The sequence below is a fragment of the Capricornis sumatraensis genome, chromosome 5, assembly GCF_032405125.1.
Source record: "Capricornis sumatraensis isolate serow.1 chromosome 5, serow.2, whole genome shotgun sequence".
Lineage (NCBI taxonomy): Eukaryota > Metazoa > Chordata > Mammalia > Artiodactyla > Bovidae > Capricornis > Capricornis sumatraensis.
In genome coordinates, this window is record NC_091073.1 from 9672823 (window position 1) to 9697338 (window position 24516).

Below are 24516 nucleotides of genomic sequence, written 5' to 3' on the forward strand. Positions count from 1 at the left end.
TGATTGAAGCCAAGAGTACATTACGTGAGTCTTCAAAGAATTCAGGTCAATTTTAGACCCATAAATGATTTCAAGGTCATTATTATCCTGCCTTCTTGAAAAAAATATGTATTCATATACTGCCTTATGTTGAACTGGCTGCATTGTTATCATCATCAGTATATTTGAGGATCCTAGGTCTGTGGGGCTTTTGGACAAAAATGTTCATATAAAATGTGTTTTTTATATAATAAGATTTAATTGAAGTATAGTTTATTTATAATGTGTTATTTTCCACTAGATAGCAAAGTGATTCAGTTATATATATAGATAGATAGATATACACATTCTTTTTTATATTCTTTTCCAAATATAAAATATTAAATGGTACCCATCCAGGGAAAGAGACTGTCAGTTCATAGAGGAATAAATATGTAAACTTCACCTTGAGGAAACTGTAATGAAAGAGTCGATAACAGGGGAAGAAGGCAGCCGGAACTGGGGCCAGCCGTCCGCTGCTCCTCCTGCTGACCTCTGCGTGCGCGTGCTGACGCAGCTCCACAAGCCGCACAAGACACGGCACACAGCCCAGCCTCCCAGCACACACCGCCTCCCACTCCGCCTGTGTGTCTGACCCTGCTCACCCTCTAGTCTCACTGTCCTCCTCCGCCTGCCCCTACTCTGCTTGTCTCAAGACCCAGGGGCTGGCCCCTTTCCGTCTTCCCCGGGTAGAAGAATGCTCCCCCGTCTGTCTTCCCGTGGCAGGTTGCACATGTTCCCTCCCGCCCATAACCTGACTGACCTCTTCTGTGTGTGTTGGCAGATTTGACCTGGAAGTGTGTTCTCCTGGGAGACCATAAGGCTTTCCAAGGGAATCTATATCCAGATGCTATGTGTCCACAGGCATTCTTTCTTAGAACTGACGTACCCGAGAGCTCACAGCAGGCAGCATCTGGGCGGGGGTCCTCCCAGCTCCCCTTTGCTGAATGCCCTTCTCCCCCACCACAAAAGACATGCCAAGCTGTCATCCACCAGGAATCTCACTTGCATGTGGCTCCCTGAGGAGGGCAGACCTTACCTGTTGCCTGACCAAAGCACACACAGCCTTCCTGCTGGAAGGCCGAGCAGGTGAACATCACGTGATTTCCAAGTTTTCTTTCCAACCAAATGGACAGAGGGTCTGAGCAAACTGTCAATTAAGATGTCATTGAACATAAATTTTGTGGCCGATCAAGTGATGTGTAAGAGTCAAAGTTTTAAAAACCGAGCAGAGGGATGTCACTATAGCAAAACTTAATTTGCTTCAACTTACTTGTGTGAACAAGGTTTTTCAGTTTCTTAAGTCATTATTGACCCGGGGCATTTTTGCAGAAACTAATACCTGTGGTCAGCAATTTGTTACATAAGTGATATTGACACATGTCTAGTTAATAACATCTGGATAACAGAATATCTAATAGTACATCTCTGATTTATAACGTGTTAATAGCGATAAGAATGGAAAATGTGAACTGCATTAAGAGCAAACCCTGCCTGGCAACCCACTCCAGTACTCTTGCCTGGAAAATCCTATGGACAGAGGAGCCTGGTAGGCTGCAGTCCACGGGGTTGCACAGAGTCGGACATGACTGAAGCGACTTAGCAGCTGCCTTGCTCTAGTACTAAGTAACCAGTCAGTTTTAAGGAATTAGTTGAAAAAAGCCTAATCTGAGTCATTATAGATGCATTTCTAATGTCATTTTGCCTTTTTGTTTAAGAAATGTCAACATTCCTGAAATACGTAATTTTTATTGGCTCGCTACTGTTCATGATTACAATAATCACTTCCCGGTATAGGAAAAAAATCACTACCTTCTGTTGAGAGAGGAAATAAAAATTGCATTTTAATTTATATACATATTTTATTTAATCAGTAGGAAAGCTCTCAAGCACAAAGTACATTCATTGAGGATGATGTGAGATTCTTGTGGTGCAGGAGAGGGGAGTAAATCCCAGAAAGAAGAGCTGTGCTCTAGAATGCTACCTCTTAAAGGAAGAACTGCTCATCCAATTTACATGCCGGGTTCTGGATATCAAGACACTATCATGTTCAGATGCCTTTTATTATATTTTGTAAAATAATGAAACAGATTTAAATAATAATTACAATGAAGTTACATCTGTTGTAACTAGTTGAACTCATGATGTGTATTTTCAAATGTCGGTTAAAGTGTAGGTGGGAATACATGGTTCAAAATTAGTTTGGGGTGTATATGACCAAAATTACTGACACACACCAGGTCAGTTTGACCCCAGTAGTTCTGAAGCCGGAGAAGGCAATGGCACCCCACTCCAGTACTCTTGCCTGGGAAATCCCATGGGTGGAGGAGCCTGGTAGGCTGCAGTCCATGGGGTCGCTAAGAGTCGGACACAACTGAGCAACTTCACTTTCACTTTTCACTTTCATGCATTGGAGAAGGAAATGGCAACCCACTCCAGTGTTCTTGCCTGGAGAATCCCAGGGACAGAGGAGCCTGGTGGGCTTCCACCTATGGGGTTGCACAGAGTCGGACACAACTGACGCGACTTAGCAGCGGCAGCAGCAGCAGCAGCAGCAGCAGCAGCAGTTCTGAAACACCCACGTGTAACTACTTTCTTTTTCCCCGTTATTCCCAATGCATGAACCAAAGGGAACTAAATCAAGACGGGTTGAGACAGGAGATGGGAGCATGGCTTGTCGGCTTGTGAAAGGGAGCCATAGGTGTCGTGATGAGGTGAGGAAGAGATTAGTCTTTTGTTCAGACATTTTCTTTAGGCAGATAAAGCTGGTGAAACAGACTCTTGACCAATTTCCTTTCATAATGACCAGGAAATAAGCAATATCATAAAATACAAGATATTTGATTTAATAAAATAATAAAAATGAACCATAACAAAAATACCTGAAAGATATTTACATTTGGTGTTTGAAACTTTCTTGGGTGACTTTATGAAAGAAAAACTCAGTGGGACTCATGCCAGACTGAAATGATTGTGTTCAACTTAAGGAATTAGCAGCCTCAAGTTGAGCTTCCCATGTGGCGCAGTGGTAACATGCCAGTGTGGGAGCCACAGGAGACTCAGGTTTGATCCCTGAGTCAGAAGATCCTCTGGAAGGAAATGGCAACCCATTCCAGCATTCTTGCCTGGGAAATCCCATGGACAGAGCAGCCTGACGGGCTACAGACCATGGGGTCACAAAGAGCTTGGATACAGCTGAGTATGCATGCATGCAATCTTAGGTTAGCACTTTCTGCCTTACGCTCAAGCTTGAGAATTTTCCAAAGCTTGCATTTAGGTATAATGGCATTTGAGCTATGGGATTATATAATTCAGGTGGAGGACAATGGAAACATTAAATTTCCTGAATTGGGCTCTGTGGCTATTTATTTGGAAGATAATTTAATTATGAATATGTATTTGGCATCTGCTAAAAATAAATTGTGCCGTTCCACATTTGCAAAAATTCTGCAGTAATAACTTTTTAGTTCAAAAAAAGGTTTATTTTTTTAGTGCAAAAAAGCTCCCCCAAAAGTGGTTCACAGGAGTCTTGAGCCTTTGCAAGAGCTGATTTCTCTTTCTGACTAGAAGACCCACCTTGTGCTCCGAGCATCCTCCCATCCTCGCTCTCCCCACCTCGCTGGTGCTTATGACACCTGCAGGCTTCAGGTGCTGCCACCCCTCTTCCTTCCCCCTCGGTCATCTAGGCAGCTGCCCTTCTGACCCTGTGTGACTGTCCCCACCGCAGGCTCCCTGAGAGCAGGTCTCCTTGCCTGCCGCCCAGCGCGGGCTCCGCGTCCTGGAGCAGGCATACGCATGGGCCTGCACCGACACCTGTCGATCAGGTTCGAGGACAGAGAACCCTGGGCCCTGGGGAAGGTCATCCTCCAGAATTAGAGGACTCACTTGGGAAGGGGCGCGCAGGCACTCTTACCCTTCACAGTGAGTTTCAGTGGTTTAACACATCCAGCTGGGTAGAGGCTGCTCAACTCTTGCTGAGTAAGCATTTGCCATTGGCTAGATGGAGTTTGGGGATTCACAGCTATTTTCACCTCAAAACTTCTGAGGGATACGAAACAAGCCCAGACAAGCATCCTCAATCTTATAACCAGATCAGAAGGGGCAGACGAAGTCCTCCCTTACCACAGATGCCTTCTGAGTTTCCAGGGCATGGGAGTGCCTGGAAGCCTGCTCGCAGCAGGTGGTTCTCGTGTTACCCCAAGGTCGGGGGCTGCCCCAGTGTTTCCTCAGGTCGCAGGCTCTTGAGGTCCCTTTACACTTGAGTGATGCCCGCTGGAGCAGTGGGGGGCAGAGCTGGACCACCCACTTATCCAGGACCTGCTCTGTGCTGAGAGCTCCCTCTGAGCAGCCCAGCACCTCCCCCTGTGCAAACACTGGGAGTGTTTGCACACACGTGCACAGAGTGGCGCTGCCAGTCTTGGTGTGCTCGTCTGTCCCCCATGAACTGCGAGTCACCAGAGGGCTGAGACTCTTGGACCTGTGTCCGCAAGTCCAGTCAGGGGGCCCTTCCGAACCTGGCGTGCATTCTGCTCTGGAGACATGCCAGGGGCACCAGGCAGTGGGCTGGCTCCACACCTGGTCCTCATCTCAGTCCTTGCCTGTGGGAGGATCACCGCATCCTCTCCTGGAAGAAACTGAAGCAGAGGGTCCAGGGACCTGGCCCCGGCAACCAGTCAACCGCCCTCCTTGGATTTGAATCCAGGTCTCTGTGGCCAGAAACCTGTATGCTCCATCACTGTGCTCTTTTTACCTTGCAGAGGAAAAGTGTTAGTTTGATTGACCTACTTGTTCACTGATGGTGACAAAGAGAAAGCAGGAAACCAGAGTCTGCTCAGCCATCGGGGCCACCATTGACGGCCGGGCAAAGGAGCAGCTTTGAGTGGGGTTGGCAGGAGGGTCCAGGAGTGACATGTCAGGTAGAGCTGTGTGGACAAGGCAGCTGGTGCCCAGCATCTGAGGTGTGACCGCGTCTCAGCAGACCCCTGGCAGGAAAGGCTTGGTGGTATTAATCTGCAGGCGGTGTTTCTTCTCTGTATTTGCCCTCTAATTAAGAGCCTTGCAACAAAAGACAGGGAGGGAGCTAAGAGAAAGAGGTTCTTGTTCAGAAGCGTTCACTGCGCTCAGATACACTGCCTTGCGCACTCACTTCTCTAAACAATCCCTCCCTTCTGTTTCTGATCTTTCTTTGTGAGCTCTTTTGTTAACTATCTGGCAGTTTTTTATTCGAATTCTTTTGTTTATTTGCGGGATCTCAAAGAAAGCAACACCTCAGGGGATTTTCTCCTTGGTGTTCTTTTGGTTTTCTTCATTGTCTGTCTCTTGTCTGCTGTCTGGTTAAAATATCCACTGTCTTGACTGTGATAAATGTGTCACTTGTCTGTCGTTGTCCGAGTCTGTGGAGTTTACACTCAGCATGTGTGAGGTCTTGATCCATTTTAGGCTTCCAACAACTTAACTTACCAAAGGAACAATTTCCCAAAAAAACACACTGAAACCACAGCACAACACAATCGCTCTTTCCTGGATGACCATAAGCAGCATGTAGGTCATACGTCTTGAGGTTTAAAAGCTATTTCTATATTCAGTGAAAACACACAGCTCTGGTCTGCAGTTAGCCCAGAGTTCTAGACACCTGTCCTCCCACCTCAATATTAGGGGGCTTCCTCTCCAAGTGTGGAGCTTTCAGGGAACAGTCTTAGACCACCGCAACGCTCAGTATCAGAAAAATGGATCCCTCACTTTCGTTACGCCTACTGTCCCTCATAATGGCTGGACATATGTGCCTCCAGAATCTCAGTTCGAGTTGGGTGGAATGAATTCAGGCCTCCATAGCGAGTTACAACTCTGTGCATCGATTCCTTCTGCTCCCCTACGTTGTGCACATTCAGTGCTCAGTAGCTAGTAACCTCAACCAAGGATGCTTTTGTCCTTGTTCTTTTAAATTTTACTCGACGGTTCTCTTCGAAGAACATCTCTTATTTAAACGATATCTTACTGTCTCACGTACAAAAATAAACAGAGAGCCAGACACTGATGAAAAGTGTCATTAATACAGTAAGACAAATTGCACATGTTCCTGAGGAATACTTGTTAGAAGTTCCTGAACAAGATTAGTTATTTTGAACCTTGTTTCCATTTTGAAAACTTTAATTTAAAATAAAAAATATTCATGTTCAAACAACTGTTAAACCAAGGATCAGACTAGAAATAATTGCATTCATCGTGTCGTTAGTCTGAATTTTTTTAATGTGTTTACCCATAGTCAGGCTTCTCTGCTGGCTCAGATGATAAAGAATCTGCCTGCAATGCAGGAAACCTGGGTTCAATCCCTGGATTGGGCGGATCCCCTAGAGAAGGAAACGGCAACCCACTCCAGTATTCTTGCCTGGAGAAATCCATGGGCAGAGGAGCCTGAGGGGCTACAGTCCATGGGGTCCTAAAGAGTCGGACACAATCGAGCGGCTGACACACACGCACTTACGTATAGTCATGTACAGGATAAAAATCTCAAAGGTTAATTAAAAATATGCTGATTTTTGAGGGAAAATGTTGCTCTCATCACAGACGCAGTTTCAGGTGAGTCGGGCCGGGGGAGCTCATTGGCGTGGTGGCTGACCTCCCCTCGTGTGTCTCATCCAGTGAGCCTGTCCGTGGGGCCCAGCGGCCCCTGCAGTGTGGACGGGGTCCCCCCAGTGCCATCGGAGGCCGAGGAGACCGTGTCTGTCGGCAGCTGCTTCGCCTCGGAGGACACCACCGAGGACTCAGGAGTGATGAGCTCCCCCTCGGACATCGTGTCCCTGGATTCCCAGCACGACAGCACGAAGTCCAAAGACAAGTGGGGCACAGACCAGGAGGACTGCAGCGACCAGGACCTGGCTGGGACGCCAGAGCCGGGCCCCCCGCGGAGCCCCCTGTGGGAAAGGAGCAGCTCTGAGAACCGGCGACTGAGGTGAGGCGCGGGCCAGCGGGGACGGGGGTCCACTCCAGCCTCAAGGATGGAGCCACCCAGGGCTCAGTAGGGACCCCTGTGTGCCAGGAGCCCTCAGAGGTCGCCACACCCTGACTGGGGATGTGTTGCACCTGGCTCTGTCTTCATGGTATTTCTAGCTACTCAGGTATTTACAAATAATACTTAGTATCAGCTTTTCACTTTTACCTTTCATATAAATGGTACCATAGTCTGTTTCCACTCAGTATCATGTGTTTAAGGTTTGTCCCTGGTGACGTGTGTGCCATTAGTCCACTCACTTATCCATCTCTTCATGAATGGACACTTGAGTCATTCTGGTTTTTCACCCCTGGAGTCAATGAGCAAGTTATACATATGTATAGATATAGCTTTTTAGAAGAGGAATGATTAGACCTTCAGAGAAAATTCAGCTTTTTGGAATGTTGGCAAATTGCTCTCCGAAATGATGAGCTGGTGGCCACGCCCTGCAGCTGTCTGTAGAGCCCTGCCCGCCAACATCCACACCAGTATGTGGGCCAGCGGGCGTCTGGATCGCTGCACTCCTGTAGGCGCTGAGTGGCATCTCTGTGGCTTTAAGGTACACGACTCTGATTAGTAAGGATGAGCATCTTGTCACATGTATGCTAGAAAGTCAGTTTCCTCTTCTATGAATTGTCTGTTCACAGCCTTTTTTCAAACAAAATTTGGGGATGTTACTTTTTTCTTAATCATTAATGTCTCCTTAGTTATATATACACAAAGAGTCTCTAATACTGTGGCTTGAATTTAGCTTTGTTTTATTTTATTGTATAAAAATGCTTTTTGATTTGAATATTGTTGAATTTGTCCTCCGTCTCTGGAATGTATATGGTATTTGAATATTTGAGAGACCCTTCTGATACCGCAGAGGACTAAAGATTGTCAGAATTTCTTGTAAAAGCTTCAGTGTTGCTTTCTCGCCTTTGGGCTTCTTGTTCACCTGGAGTTTATTTTCAGGTGTGACATGAAGAAGGAATCTCTTTTCCCCACTGATTCCTAGTTCCATGTCAGTCCTCTGTCAAGTTTCCATATACACATCAGTCTGTTCCTTGTACTCTTTCCATAGACTGGTTAATGTGTCTCTGCGTCAGCGCCCTGTTACAATTCCTTGCTTCATTCATAATTAGAAAGGCAGGTTAATCCTCAGCATCTTATCCTTCTCTTTCGTTATTGAAGTATACCACATTAGCTTCAGGTGTACAGTGGTTCATTTACATATATACACACATATATTTTATATATGTGTAAGGTAAAGTCACTCAGTCGTGTCCGACTCTTTGCGACCCCATGGGCTGTAGCCTACCAGGCTCCTCTGTCCATGGGATTTTCCAGGCAATAGTACTGGAGTGGATTGCTATTTCCTTCTCCAGGGGACCTTCCCGACCCAGGGATCGAACCCAGATCTCCCGCATTGCAGGCAGACGCTTTAACCTCTGAGCCTCATTTATATATGTATACACACATATATGATATATGTATATACACACATATATATTATATGTATATACATGCATATATATGTATGTCAGTTCAGTTCAGTTCAGTCACTCAGTCATGTCCGACTCTTTGTGACCCCATGAACCACAGCACGCCAGGCCTCCCTGTCCATAACCAACTCCCAGAATCCACCCAAGCCCATGTCCATTGAGTTGCTGATGCCATCCAACCATCTCATCCTCTATCATCCCCTTCTCCTCCTGCCCCCAATCCCTCCCAGCATCAGGGTCTTTTCCAGTGAGTCAGTTCTTCACATCAGGTGGCCAAAGTATTGGAGTTTCAGCTTCAACATCAGTTCTTCCAATGAACACCCAGGACTGGTCTATTCTAGGATGGACTGGTTGGATCTCCTTGCAGTCCAAGGGACTCTCAAGAGTCTTCTCCAACACCACAGTTCAAAAGCATCAATTCTTCTGCGCTCAGCTTTCTTTATAGTCCAACTCTCATATCCGTACATGACCACTGGAAAAACCATTGCCTTGACTAGACAGACCTTTGTTGACAAAGTCACATCTCTGCTTTTAATATGCTGTCTAGGTTGGTCATAACTTTCCTTCCAAGGAGTAAGTGTCTTTTGATTTCATGGCTGCAGTCACCGTCTGCAGTGATTTTGAATCCCCAAAAATGCATGTGAAAGTAAAAGTGTTAGTCACTCCGTTGTGTCTGACTCTTTGTGTCCCCATGGACTATAGCTCCTCTGTCCATGGAATTACCTACACAAGAATACTGGAGTGGGTTGCCATTCCCTTTGCCAGGGGATCTTCCCAACCCAGGGATCGAACCCAGGTCTCCTGCATTCCAGGCAGATTCTTTACTGTGTGAACCACCAGGGAAGCCCATATATGCATACACACACACACACACACACACACACACACACACACACACACACTCGTTTTCAGATTCTTTCCCCTTATAGGTTATTACGAAATACTGAGTAGAATTTGCTGTACTATATATACAGTAGGTCGGTGCTGTTTATCTGTTTTACGCATTGTAGTGTGTATATGTTAATCCCAATATCCTAATTTATCCCTACCCCCTTTCCCCTTTCATAATCATAAGTTTGTTTTCTATGTCTGTAAGTCTCTTGCCATTTTGGAAATAAGTTCATTTGTATCTGGTTTTTTTTGTTCTTTTAGATTCCACATATAAGCAATAGCATATAATACCTGTCTTTCTCTGTCTGGCTTACTTCACTTAATATGATAATCTATTTTTTCACCTTTAAGATCATTTTAAGAGCCAATCACACGAGGTTTTGAAACATTAATAGAAGTAAAATAGGATTTTTTAAGTGTAAGTTGATCACCAAAATGCGTGAGTGCCCTTATATTTTTTGTTTTGTTTCTGCTTTGTCCAAATGAACACTCAAGTCTCTGTGTGGTTAATCCAACTGTGGTGTCAATACTCTTTTATTTTGGTTTACTTTTAGCTATCAGTTTATCACAAGCATTCCCCTAGGTGGTTGTATACACACTCTCATAGTAAGGCTCTCTAATCTTAAGGAAAATTCCAAGACTTGGAATTTTATTAGACAGGAAATGAGAAGGTGGCAATTGGTCCCTTTTGCCTCTGGCCCATATTGGATACCTTGAACTGAGATTGGCCTGTTTGCAGAGGGAAATTATTTCATTTCCTTCATCATCCACTTAAACGTAAAGAATAGCTTTCTGCTGCTGCTGCTGCTGCTGCTGCTAAGTCGCTTCAGTCGTGTCCAACTCTGTGCGACCCCATAGACGGCAGCCCACCAGGCTCCTCTGTCCCTGGGATTCTCCAGGCAAGAACACTGGAGTGGGCTGCCATTGCCTTCTCCAATGCATGAAAGTGGAAAGTGAAAGTGAAGTCACTCAGTCGTGTCTGACTCTTAGCGACCCCATGGATTGCAGCCCACCAGGCTCCTCTAGTAATCTAGTGTCTGGTTGTTTTTTGCATGGGGCTGGTACACCTTGAGCTCTATATCTGACACTAATCAGATATGTTACTTCAGTACCGAGGGATGCTCATCCCAGAGTCCTGGTGGATCTCCTGGCATTAACCCAGAGGTAGAATCTTGCTGACTTCAAGTATGATCATGTTGTCTGCTGCCACAGCCGGAAGAATCACAGGGTCTTTGGAACCTGATGTTTTATTCAGACAGGGAGCAGGTCATGTTTATCTGTCCTCTTCTCTGGGGTGCCGCTGAATTTGAGAGTAATGTGGAGGGGAAGGAGGGGGTTCTGGACCCTCACATACCCACATGGAATCCCACTACCACGGACTAGTTGCTTGGCCTTTGTGGGTCCACTTAACTTTGCTGAGCCTCGATTTTGCTTATACCTGGGCAGATAACGCCTTCTACCTCTCACAGGTGAGGCAGCTGCTGGGTACCTGTGCATATGTTCAGTGCCTGCTGAATGACCATTGAGGGGGACCCACTGACTAAATCGTCACTGTTAGTTTAGGAACCGGAGCACCGTGAATTTTCATGGCACACCAACCTGCCACTTTTAGGCTTCAGCGTCAAATGAAGATGACAGCGATCTCTGGGGCTCGCTGCCCTGTCTGTGTTGTTCCTTTGTTTGCTCAGAGCTGGGATCAACTCTCTGCCCATTATTTTCCATAGAATGTCTATAGTTTTTCTTTTTAAAAACAAGAGTGATCTCCATTGACAAACTAGGTGTACTCAGAGACTTCAGCAGGGTGTATTACATTTTTCTGTCCAAATGCATAACTTTATTTATCGATGTCAAGATTACTTAAAATCGGTGGCAACCATGTTAAGCAGGAGTTACAGACTCAGAGGTCACAGGGTGCAGGAAAAAGCACAAGTTTTCTCTAAAGAGTGCAAGCCCGTGGCTCCCTTCAGTTGTCACCTTGAGAGATTATAGAGCCGCTGTGGCTGGCTTTTGAAGAGAATCCAGAAATCTAGATTTTTTTTTCTGTGGGGTCTCCCAAATTTTAAATCTTGGAAACCATTTCAAGCATTCAGGGCCAAAAACACACACACACACACATCTGTGTGCTGGGCGGGCAGGTCCCAGATGTGGGCTTCACGGAGTGCTCGACACCTCAGCACGTCCTGCTCTGCTCACTCATCTAGCAACTGCAGAGTCACTGTGATGATCTGCGTATCTCCTGGGATCTATCTCTTGAAAAATAATTCTTCAGAATAAATTTTAGAACTTCTGTATTCTCCCCTTGAAATACAAGAGTATCAAGTCTCTTACAAATTCTGCAGCAAAGCAACCTATCTGAATCCTACCTCTGCTCAGCCTCTAATGTCTTATAGAATGAGCTCCACTGAGCACTGTTTGAGAGATGCTGCCCTGTGTCATCCTTTACCCCGTCATGCAGCATTTACACATATGCACCCCAGATAGAGAGGCTAGAGAAGGAATGCGCTGCTCCTGATAAGTGGTGCCTCCAGGCATGTGCTGTTTGGTCCTGTCCACAGACTAGGGCATTGAGAGCCTGGCCAGCAAAAAGGCACCGAAGGCTGAAGGCAGAGGGGAGGGTTGGCCAGACTGTTGCAGGGGCTGACCAGTCCTGGGCCAGAGAGCATGTCAGGAGAGCGTGTGTGGTTCACAATGGAGCAGATGATTTCAGGTGTCCAGACTAGCCAGAAGTCAAGTTCAATGAGAAAAGAACCTATGCTCAGGGGTTGACAGCTCAGAATCAAGCTGAAATAGAGAGCAGAGCCCACTGCTGTTCACAGAGGTGTGGTCTTGACCTTGCCCACCTAGAAAGGGCCCTGTGTTGGAGCTCTGCCCAGGAGCACACATGTTCAATGATTGGGAGATGCAGTAATAACAAAGAACATGATTTCCCACACTTGTGCTCCCAGGAGAAGATGGACAGGGCAACAGGGACAGACGTGTATTTGCTCAAGCTGCCAGCTCCTCCCTTCCTGTGCTGGACGCCCCTGGGCCGCCTGTAGAGAGGGTGGCCGCTGGAATGAGATGGTACTCTGATCTCAGTGCCTGCTGACGCTCCCTGAATCCGCCTCCTGGCTCCACCCTGCATGATTCTAACACCTGGCTGCTACAGCTCATCCTAAGGTGCCATTTGTGTCTCTGGGGACATGTTCTTCCTGCGATGGTCTAGAGCCTGGCTGTGATAGTGAGGCCTCTCGATCCTTGGAGTGCCAGACCTCAGAGGCTCAGGAAACAGAAGTTACCCTGTGCTGTGACAGGCACAGCTGGGCCTCTGCAGGTGGAATGTGGGTTCTGATGGGTGGTGAAACCATCCCCACCAGACTCAAGCACCCCAGCTTATAGAATCTCTGGCATGGGACCTGTCCCCAAGGGGAAATAAGGAGTGTTTGTGGTTTTCAACTTTGCTATGGTGCCCTTTACTACTGTCACCCCTCTGATACACAGGGATTCATTAAGTATGGGAAGGAATGGTGGAATATCCTTTGTGACCTGCAAGGACCCCAGTTTGTAAGGTCTGTAAAGCTCTAGTTGCTGGGCTGTTTCTCCGTCCTCTGCTGTCTGCTTTCTGCAGATAGCCCAGTCACGCAGACTTTTTTGGCTAGGGGTCCCACTTTGACAAATTGGAGGCAAGGATTGTTTGCTGCAGAGCTGCTGCTGCCTGTCCAAGGAGAGCCTGTGGTGTTGGCCTCAACTGAAAGCATTTTTCTTGAGCTGTTCAGTCCAGTGACAAAGTGCACGGCTCCTGCTCATGCACTTGAATTTGAAGTCTCTGCTCCTTGCAGTCATGGCTACCCCTTCCTCAAGGGTAGCATTGGCTGGCCTCCAATTAATGCTGTGGCAGCGAAGATTTTGAATTGGAAAGTCTTGAGAATAAACACCAGTCTTCTAAAGAGAGCAAACATGAAGGCTTGGGAATGACTGGAGTACGCTTTGTGTGCTGTGATCTGAAAATGATATGTTTTGCATCAAGTCCAATTATAATTTGCATTGCAAAATAAATCTATGCTCTCAGTTCAAATTTGACTCAGCAAGTGGGACGTCAAATTTCCAGAGTCTCCCTCTAAATGTATAACAGACAGTAAATAACCTGCTTTAGGAAGAATTCAGCCCATGTGGTGATGGCCCATCATCCTGAGGGAACCTAGGAGTGACCTCTTCACAGTCCTGCCCTGAGTAGGAGGCGTGACGCCCACAGATGCTCTCCTTCCCAACGCATCTTTCCTTCATGTATGATGCAGGCCAACTCTCCTCATACTTACAGAGCAACTCAACATGAAGACCAGAAAGTCCGTGGTCAGACTGCCTGGCATCGTATCTGCCCTGAGTCAGTGCCTTGACCTCTCGCTTCTTGGAAGAAGAGCCATGACCATCCCAGACAGTGTATTAAAAAGCAGAGACATCACTTTGCCAACAAAGCTCTGTCTAATCAAAGCTATGGTTTTTCCATTAGTCATGTGTGGATGTGAGAGTTGGACTATAAAGAAAGCTGAGCACTAAAGAATTGATGCTTTTGAACTGTGGTATTGGAGAGGACTCTTGAGAGCCCCTTGAACATCAGGAGATCAAACCAGTCAATCCTTAAGAAAATCAACCAGGAATATTCACTGGAAGGACTGATGCTGAAGCTAAAGCTCCAATACTTTGGCCACCTGATGCGAAGACCTGACTCATCGGAAAAGACCCTGATGCTGGGAAAGATTCAGGGAAAGAAGAGAAGGGGGCAACAGAGGTTGAGATGGTTGGATGGCATCCCTGGCTCAATGGAAACGGGTTTGAGCAAACTCAAGGAGATGGTGAAAGACAGGGAAGCCCGGCGTGCTGCAGTTCATGGGGTCACAAAGAGCTGGACGTGACTCAGCGACTGAACGACGACATAGCTGGCTTACCGTGTCGTGTTAGTTTCCGGTGACAGCAGAGTGATTCAGCCATACGTATCTATCTATTCTTTTTCGTATTCTTTCCCCTTGTGTTTTCCATATTTTTACCTTGTGGGTTATTACAAAACATTAAGTGTCGTTCCCTCTGCTATACAGGAGGCCCTTGTTGGTTATCCATTTTATATATAGTGGTGTGTGTATGTCAAGCCCAAGCTCCTAATGTATCCCTCCTCCTCTTTCCCCACTTGGTAACTGTGTTTGTTTTCTATGTCTGTGGGTCTTTTTCTGTTTTGTATATGAGTTCATTTATATCACCCTTTCTTTATAGATTCCACACAGAAGTGATATCATGTGATAATTATCATTGTCTAGTTTATGTCACTTAATATGATAATCTCTAGGTGCATCCATGTTGCTGCAAAAGGCATTATTTCATTCTTTCTTAGGTCTCTCTATATATATATGCACACATACCATATACATATACATACTAAATATGTATATACATATGTATATATATACATACAATATACATATACATACTATATATATGTATATACATATGTGTATATATATACATACATACCAAATCTTGATTATCCATTCCTCTGTTGATGGGAATCTAAGTTGCTTCCATACTGTGGCTATTGTAAATACTTCTATAATGAACATTGGAGTACATGCGCTTCTCGAATTATTATTTTCTCTGGGTATATGCCCAGAAGGGGGATTACTGGGTCATATGTTAACTCTGTTTTTCTATGTTAAAGAACCTCCATGTTGTTCTCCGTAGTGGCAGCAACCAATTTACATCCCCATCAACAGGGTAGGAGGGTTCCCTTTTCTCCACATCCTCTCCAGCATTTATTGTTTGTAGACTTTTTGATGATGGCCCTTCTGGCCTGTGTGAGGTGATACTTAATTGTAGTTTTGTGACTTGACCACTCACTTCAGTTTTCTTGTCAGTACAGTGGAGATCTGTGGTACCACCCCCCTTAGAATGGTGCCTGACATATTGCTAGCCTTCAGAAATTGATGGCTGGTTTTATCATTATTATCGTTGATGTTGTTTATTTAAAACTGCCTGAGGAAGGACAGAAATGATATGCTGAAGAATCCATGTAACTGTGTCTACCTCTGACCATCTGCCTGAGTTAATTGTTTATAACATCTTTGTCTGAAAAGAAACCATGTGCACACACGCGTGCGTGCATACCAGTCCCATCACTTCATGGGAAATAGATGGGGAAACAGTGGAAACAGTGTCAGACTTTATTGTTTTGGGCTCCAAAATTACTGCAGATGGTGACTGCAGCCATGAAATTAAAAGACGCTTGCTCCTTGGAAGAAAAGTTATGAACAACCTAGATAGCATATTCAAAAGCAGAGAGATTACTTTGCCAACTAAGGTCCATCTAGTCAAGGCTATGGTTTTTCCCATGGTCATGTATGGATGTGAGAGTTGGACTGTGAAGAAGGCTGAGCACCAAAGAACTGATGCTTTTGAACTGTGGTGTTGGAGAAAACTCTTGAGAGTCCCTTGGACTGCAAGGAGATCCAACCAGTCCATTCTGAAGGAGATCAGTCCTGGGATTTCTTTGGAAGGAATGATGCTAAAGCTGAAACTCCAGTAGTTTGGCCACCTCATGCGAAGAGTTGACTCATTGGAAAAAACTCTGATCCTGGGAGGGATTGGGGGCAGGAGGAGAAGCGGACAACAGAGGATGAGATGGCTGGATGGCATCACTGACCCAACGGACGTGAGTCTGAGTGAACGCCGGGAGTTGGTGATGGACAGGCAGGCCTGGCATGCTGTGATTCATGGGGTCACAAAGAGTCAGACACAACTGAGCGAATGAACTGAACTGAACTGAGATGGGGAGATGGAGGAGGCAATGGCACCCCACTCCCGTATTCTTGCCTGCAGAATCCCATGGACAGAGGAGCCTGGGGGGCTATACAGTCTATGGGGTCACAAAGTACCAGACATGACTGAGCGACTGAACAATAACAAGACGTTGAGAGAGACAGAGGGCTGTCACCTCCTGCCTGCTTACAGAGATGCTGGTGGAACTAGCATTATCTCTAAACTCTCATGTCCTAAAGGCAGTCTTGCTGGAATCAGGCAGTTCATCTCTCGGTGTATCAATCTTGTGAAACTCTCACTCCTGGGTCTGTTTTGGGAACATTAGTTCCATAGGTGTGTTCCTGCTGCTGCTAAGTCACTTCAGTCGTGTCGAACTCTGTGCGACCCCATAGATGGCAGCCCACCAGGCTCCCCCGTCCCTGGGATTCTCCAGGCAAGAACACTGGAGTGGGTTGCCATTTCTTTCTCCAATGCATGAAAGTGAAAAGTCAAAGTGAAGTTGCTCAGTCATGTCCGACTTAGCGACCCCATGGACTACAGGTATGCTATAAGGAGTAAATGAGAGATTGGGTAAGTGGGTATCAGGCTCTGTTTTTCAACAGTAGATCACACTGAAATCATGTTCAGAGGCTCAAAAGACAGAAACTATAGCTTCTCTGGGGGAAGCAGGTCTCCCTTAAATGTCCACTGACCGCCTACCCTCCACCTAGCAATCACTAAGCTCCTTCTCAGCCCCCACCTCTTTGTGAGCGGTGGGCATGAGGGCTGTGGAAGAGAGAAACCATGCCAGGGTCTGCAGGGCTGATGGTTTCAAGACATTTATGGAACTGAGCCTGCAGGTCGTGGGTGGAGGGACTAGAAAGTGGCTCTGCTCCTGGCTTTGCAGCCCTAGAACTTTGTAACTACAGGAGCCCTGTGACCTAGCAGCATTTAGAGATATTTTATACTTTCTAGAACTCTGCAACTTCTTAGCTCTAGGAAGGAACTTTGTGACTCCGGCAGCATTTAGAAACATTCTATATATTCTAGATCCTACAAGGGAGCATTTAGAAACATTGTATACATTCTAGACCCGGAAACTTCCTGAACTGTGAGAACTCTGTGACCACAGAAACATTTAGATCTATTGTATACTTTCTAGAACACTGCAGTTTTGTAACTAAAGGATCTTTATGCCAGCCAAGAGCATTTAGAATCATTTAAGCATCTGGTCCCATCATTTCTTGGGAAATAGATGGGGAAACAGTGTCAGACGTTATTTTTGGGGGCTCCAAAATCACTGCAGATGGTGAGTGCAGCCATGAAATTAAAAGACACTTAGTCCTTGGAAGGAAAGTTATGACTAACCTAGACAGCATATTAAAAAGCAGAGACATTACTCTGTCAACAAAGGTCCATCCAGTCAAGGTTTTTCCAGTGATCATGTATGGATATGAGAGTTGGACTGTGAAGAAAGCTGAGCACCAAAGAATTGATGCTTTTGAACTGTGGTGTTGGAGAAGACTCTTGAGAGTCCCATGGACTGCAAGGAGATCCAACCAGTCCATTCTAAAGGAGATCAGCCCTGGGTGTTCTTTGGAAGGACGGATGCTAAAGATGAAACTCCAGTAGTTTGGCCACCTCATGCGAAGAGTTGACTCATTGGAAAAGACTGATGCTGGGAGGGATTGGGGGCAGGAGGAGAAGGGGACGACAGAGGATGAGATGGCTGGATGGCATCACGGACTCGATGGACGTGAGTCAGAGTGAACACCGGGAGTTGGTGATGGACAGTGAGGCCTGGCATGCTGCGATTCATGGGGTCGCAAAGAGTCTGACAGGACTGAGCGACTGAACTGAACTGAACTGAACTGAATACGTTTCAGAATGCTAAAACTTTGTAACTATACTAACAAAGGAACATTTAAAAATAAGGGCAGGGAAGGGACTATGCTGTGGGTACAGTGGCTACCATACTAATTAAAAAATAATGTTAAAGTATTTAATGAAAAGTAATCTTGCTTATTATTTTTCACCTTTTTAATGTGATTACAAGAAGATTTCAAATTACGCATGTCGCTCATATCACATTTCTACTGGACACCATTGTTCTAGAACTCTGAAGCTTTGTAAATAGAAGGCCATTTGTAAATGGAACGTAGAAGTTAAGCATATATGACTGTCATCAACTGTATATTTTCCCAGGCTTCTTGCCTTTAGTTTATCAAGTGACTGTTTTGAATTCCCACGGGTTGTTTTGGTTGTCGTCAGCAATTGAATTGCTAGCTGAAAAGGACATCTTTTTCCTCTCAGACTTCTTTTTTTTCCTGTGACTGGATAAATTATTTAAAGAAACTTTCCTAGCCACATCAAAAAGAAAATGATTTCATGTGCTGGAGTGGGGAAGGTCTGCGCACACTCTGTTTTCTCTCTGATATAAACAGGGAAAGAATGGAAGGCGCCTGTTTGCCTGGGCGCTGCTGGCTCCTGCGGGAGGGGCTGCCGAGCCCATCACTGGCCCCGCCCACCAAGGGCGGCGGCCTGCTGCCCCCGGCCCCCGCCCCCGAGGCTGCTCCGCTTCCTGGGAGTGCTTCCGCTGCACGCGGCAGCACCGTCCTCCGTCCCCTTGTGTTCGGTGGCGGCTGCTTGTCCGCCACGGTGTTCTCTGTGGAGTCACCTTCCGTGGGAGGAAAGGCTACTGGTGATGTTTATTCAACACGAGCAGCTGGTATCAGAACGTCTGCACTGCGTGTTTGCCCTCACTTTCTTGGTCTCAAGCCAAAACAAACTGTCAATAAGAAACCTATATTAGAAACCGGAGTGTGTGCTGGGCATGAGGAACGATGCCCGGGAGAAAAACACCTGTGCAGCTGACTTTCAGCTAAAAAGAGGCCGTGGTGTTTCTGGCCAACTGTGCCTCCTTGGGACACATCCTAGGGCTCTCCTGCTAAACCCGCAGAATCTGCCCTCCAAGCCCAGGGACCCGGGTGCTTCTAGCTTGTTGTTACAGAAAGAGAGGAAGGGTTATAATCAATTAGAAGTGGATGGGGTGGGGGAGGAACGAAAATCACATTCTGCTCAATCTCTCCTCGCTGAAGCTGTATGTTTGAAAGCAAAATAGGTACACCACCACTGGTATCTTTGGGCCAGAAAATCCGTTCATGCAGAAGCCCAGAATCCAGAGAGTGGGGGCCCCCCTCTGCCTTGCGTCGGGAGGGGCACCAGCTGCAGAAGGGAAGTGGTCACAGGCCTCGCCTTGCTCCACGCCAGAGCTGCTTGGCAGCCTTGGGAGAAGCACCAGTCAAGGAGCTGGGTTCCCTCCCTCCAGAGCACTCCCAAGGCTGGTGGCTTATGTCGGTGTCCATTTTCTCCTCCTGGACAAGCAGTGCCCCAGGGAATCAGGTCCACACTGGGGTGTCAGGAGCAAGGGTGGGCCAGAGGTGCATGCGGGTGTCAGCACGGTGTAGAGTTGAGCGTCTGCGGAAAACCTCTGCTTGTACAAGAGGCAGATGGAAGAAAGGGGTGGGCAAGACTGCTGAGCTAAGTGGAGGGCAGAGGACTAGATGTAGGGACCCCAGACTTCACAAGAGGGCCTGGATGGGAGGTGAGATGGGCAGGTGGAGAGCGGATCTGAAGTTCTGAGCCTGCGGCTTGGCCACTGATGGTTAGATGACGCGGCTCAGGCCAGCGTCTGGGTGGGAGGAGCGTGGTGAAGGGCTGGCTCAGGCCCTGCTGTGGTGCCTCCTTTAGGATTTATGGCTGTCACACAGTGGTTTAGGATCATCACTGGGATTGCTGGGCTCTCAATAGCAAAATAAAATTATAAACACAACATATTATGTGTATTGGGCATGGTATAACAAATATGTAAACTGCTTTTCATAAAATAATTATAGTGATCATTAGAGGGCTTCCCGGGTGGCGCTAGTGGTAAAGAACCCACCTGCCCAGAGCAGGAGCTGCAGGGGACCTGGGTCCAATCTCTGAGTCGGGAAGGTCCCCTGGAGAAGGGCAGGGCAATCCACTCCAGTATTCTTGCCTGGAGAATCCCATGGACAGAGGAGCCTGGTGGACCACAGTCCATGGGGTTGCAAAGAATCAGACACGAAGAGGACCAAAGAATCATTTTAAATGTTGTTTGAAAAAAATCACCTCATCGCTCAAGCCGCCTTGTACCAAAATGAGCATACTCCAAGGACAAAGGATAAAATATTTGCCGTAATCCATCCATTTCAACAAATCACCCTGGCTGGTAGTGGTGTCTAGATCTCTGAGTCACCCTTGTCTTCAGACACAGATTCCTTTTAGATCGCCATGACCCTCCTGGATGGAGCTGTATGTCTTGATTTCTTCACATAAGACGTGGGCTTCATCTGTGACCTGTGTTTCCACCCCCACATCATAATTACATATCAACGCAGCAGTGGAGGGAACTCCCTGCTGCCAGAAGCTGGAGATGTCTCCCCATGAATACGATGAACATGGTGGCTCATATTTTCCTTCCACGGAATTATTAAGGCAAATTATCAAAAGAGAGGAGAAGGCAATGGCACCTCACTCCAGTACTCTTGCCTTTAAAATCCCCTGGATGGAGGAGCCTGGTAGACTGCAGTCCGTGGGATCGCGAAGTCAGACACGACTGAGCGACTTCACTTTCACTTTTCACTTTCATGCATTGGAGAAGGAAATGGCAACCCACTCCAGTGTTCTTGCCTGGAGAATCCCAGGGACGGGAGAGCCTGGTGGGCTGCCGTCTATGGGGTTACACAGAGTCGGACACGACTGAAGTGACTTAGCAACTGCAGCAGCATTAAAAGAGAGGCTAAAGAACCAAAGGTCCTACAAAGTTAAAACTATGCTTTTGCATCTTGATGTACCTGTGTGCATTGCTTTCCAGTTTAAACTAGGGGCAACAAGTGTTAAGAGTCTCAGATTCCTTGCATTCTCATCAGTTCAAGATGATTTTCATTCTCTAGTTCACCTTTTATAAAGTAATATCATCAGTGGAACTTTTCTCTTAAGTTATTTTTTAATTCGTTTTCTTCTAGGAGTACATTGTTTTATTTTATTTTATTTTTTTTTTTGAAGTATAGCTGATTTTGTGTAGTCACTAAGTCTTGTCTTGCAACCCCATGGACTGCAGCACACTAGGCTTCCCTGTCCTTCACTATCTCCTGGAGTTTGCTCAGACTCATGTCCGTGGAGTCAGAGATTCTATCCAACCATCTCATCCTCTGTCACCCCCTTCTCCTCCTGCTCTCAATCTTTCCCTGCATCTGGGTCTTTTCCAGTGAGTTGGCTCTTTGCATCAGGTGGCCAAAGTATTGGAGCTTCAGCTTCAGCATCAGTCCTTCCAGTGAATATTCAGGGTTGATTTCCTTTAGGATTGACTGGTTTGATCTTTGTCACAACGTATTAGAAGCAGATGTACAGTTAAGTAAATATGCATATATATTTACTTATATATGTATAATATGCACATGAATGTATACATGTATAGAACTTAAACTTAGTCACTCAGTCATGTCTGACTCTTTGCAACCCCATGGACTGTAGCCTGCCAGGCTCTTCTGTCCATGGGATTCTCCAGGCAAGAACAGTACAGTGAGTTACCATTCCCTTCTCCAAGGGATCTTCCTGACCCAGGGATTGAATGGTTGAGCCTGGGTCTCCCGCATTGTAGGCAGATTCTTTACTGTCTGAACCACCAGGAAAGCCGTCATACACACATCCATGTATGTGTGTGTGTACATATACATTTTTCTGAGATTCTTTTCCCTTATAGGTTATTATAAAATATTGAGTGTAATTCCATGTGCTATAGTTGTTAATTCTTATTGATACCATTCTATTCCCATAGAACAATGTGATTTTGCATACTTTGAAGGGAAGGCAAATACTCTGAAGGAAAAGTGTAGGTATAATTTTCTCTGACTAGGCTTTAAGCATTCTAAACTAAGAACCAACCTTTGAAAAAGTTTTCCATTTTAAATACTACTTTAGAGAGCCCTTACCATTTTTTTCTGCCATATACTTGATTGAATATATAAATTAAATTTATCTAAACCATCGTATTCTGTGGAAGAGAAAGACACAAGTTTAGCAAATGCATCCAATTAAGTCTTATGGCAAAAGCAACAGGAAAGGCAAGTCTTGTGCCTCTGTAGCCGTCGTTAATTGGTCCATAGCTGCACGCATCTCAGCCAGCGCCCTTTGTCTGCCGTGTCAGAGGACATTAGCTGAGTTGGATCTGGAAGCCACTTCCTGGCTCCCAAAGGGACACAGTCACCAAGTAAGAAAGACTCATTTACCAGAACACAAACTCTGCTATGTAAGTGAGGACGGTACAAAGCACATTTCATGCATCATTGTCTCGGCCTGATTAGTAACAATGGAAACTGGTCCTTGATTCTAACGATCAGCGGGAAAGACCTTCCGCTTTTGCAGAAGAGGGGCAATCACCCCGTACGTGTCTCTGTTCTTGGCACCACGAGACAAAAGAGACCAGAGCCTCTGCAAGGGCTGCTCTCAAATCGCTTTGGCAGCTGTTGTCTCACAGATGCTGCTGTCCAGGGCTGAAGAGAAGGAAAGCCCAGCTCTCCCCAGCAGGTAGGGACATCTCCCTGGACACCCGGGTGGCAGGGCCGTGAGGCACCTGTGGACACAGACGTGGCAGCCCTCCCAGGCTCAGGAGCCCCTATGAGCAGGGACAGCTGCACTCTCAGCCTCTCAGCACACGGTCACTTCTCTGGGAAGCGGCGATCATGACCTTGCCTGCCTCCTAACTGCTTGTGAGGCTTCCCATGGGGTGATCTTGGCAAAAGAACCCATGTGGGAAGGCTCACGGCGTGCAGGAGTTGCTTCCCTGCCCACCTTCCCCCATCCAGTCACTGCCGTGTGGGCGTGGGGAGGCAGCACGGCCAGAGGGGCGGTCACTGCTGCCCTGAAGTTCCTTGTTGGAGTGGTCGTCGCTGTGCACCACACACACGCGTGTCCATACACACAGCATATACACACCACACACACACAGACACATACCACATCTGTGTCTCAGGCATTCCAAGGACAGCAGTGCCTGTGGAATGGCCTGACTTTTAAGTTGTACCTGCCTCAGGTATTTCCAGAAAAGAGTCAGTTACATAAATAATGAGCTAAATGAATGCTCCCTTTTCTTCTTGGTTTTCCCTAGAAACGGAAAAGCTGCCCCAGCCTCACACGAGGAGGAGGAAATATTCATGACTGGACAGTTCCAGAAAAGCCTTGCAGAACTGGACGCGGACCTGGAAGGTAAGCACCGCCCCTCCTGCCTGGACGTCTCTGCTGGGGCCAGGCACCCTGAGGGCTGTCAGGGTTGCTGACTGCACCGCGTGTGACCACGTGCGGAAGATGTGTGCAGAGGAGATGTGGCTCCAAGAGAGGAAGGCCCAAGCTGGGGGCCAAGCACACAGGGAGCTCAGCTCCCGGAGGGGCCGTGCACCTGGGCAGCTGAACAGTGCCGAGGAAATGTCCGAGCAGGCACTTACAGCCTGCTCTGAGTAATACTGATTACACACATTAAAAGTCTACACACATGAACCAAAGAAGAAGTTCTCAGCCCTCAGATGAGTTAGGGAAACACTGGAAGCCACTCTGGCGAACAGGCCTCTGTATTAAACCTCCCCCGCAATGACCTGCTAACATGTGGTCTGACTTCCAGTGAGGAACACAGCACGCAGCATCTCACCAGGGACCCCTGTTCCCGGGGGCGTCCCAGGGACTGCACTTCTGCGCGTGTATCGGACAGAATAGTGTAAGGTCTGAGCACATACAAACCAGCTCAGTGCACAACCGGAAATCTTTCCGACAAAGGCACACAGTCTAGAAAGTAGATAAAGGCCTTGCCCGACAACCAAATAAACAGGAAGGAGGCAGATTCCAGAGCTGACCCAGCCTTTTGTCTGACTCACTTTTCCATTTTCTGCCCTCAAATGGGGTTGACAGAGCTAAGAAACCTTTATCAACCTTGGTCTGTCCCTCAGACTCTGCCTGCAGGCCCACTATGTCCTTTAGGGCTAATTATTGGGGACTCAAGTCATTGTCACCTGCCTCTTAGGAAGCAGAACAAGAGCAACTTGACCCATAGATTCCGTGGTGCTCCTTGTGAACCAAATCAAAAGGAAAGTAAAAATCCCAAATCCACCTTCCCATCCTGCTCTGAGGTGGTGTTTACTGAGGGCTTGGACTTCAACATCAATTTGTAAGTAAAGATACTGGCAAAATGTGGTACCTCAGTGCCTGCCCCCAAGGCATCATGAATCTGCAGACAGGTCTTTGATTGGGTCCTGTGCGCTGAGACTGGCTCTGGGCATGTGTAGACGACAACCGAAATGACCC

At 46.7% G+C, this 24516-nt stretch overlaps 1 protein-coding gene across 1 annotated transcript in view; it reads left to right on the forward strand.

The window, feature by feature from the left end:
- COBL (cordon-bleu WH2 repeat protein) overlaps positions 1 to 24516 on the forward strand; it is a 346405-nt gene that overhangs the window by 305213 nt on the left and 16676 nt on the right. Inside the window, exons 14-15 of the mRNA XM_068973146.1 lie at positions 6658 to 6967; positions 23333 to 23430. Of these exons, the coding sequence (XP_068829247.1) occupies positions 6658 to 6967; positions 23333 to 23430 (408 nt within the window). The remainder of the gene's footprint in view (positions 1 to 6657; positions 6968 to 23332; positions 23431 to 24516) is intronic.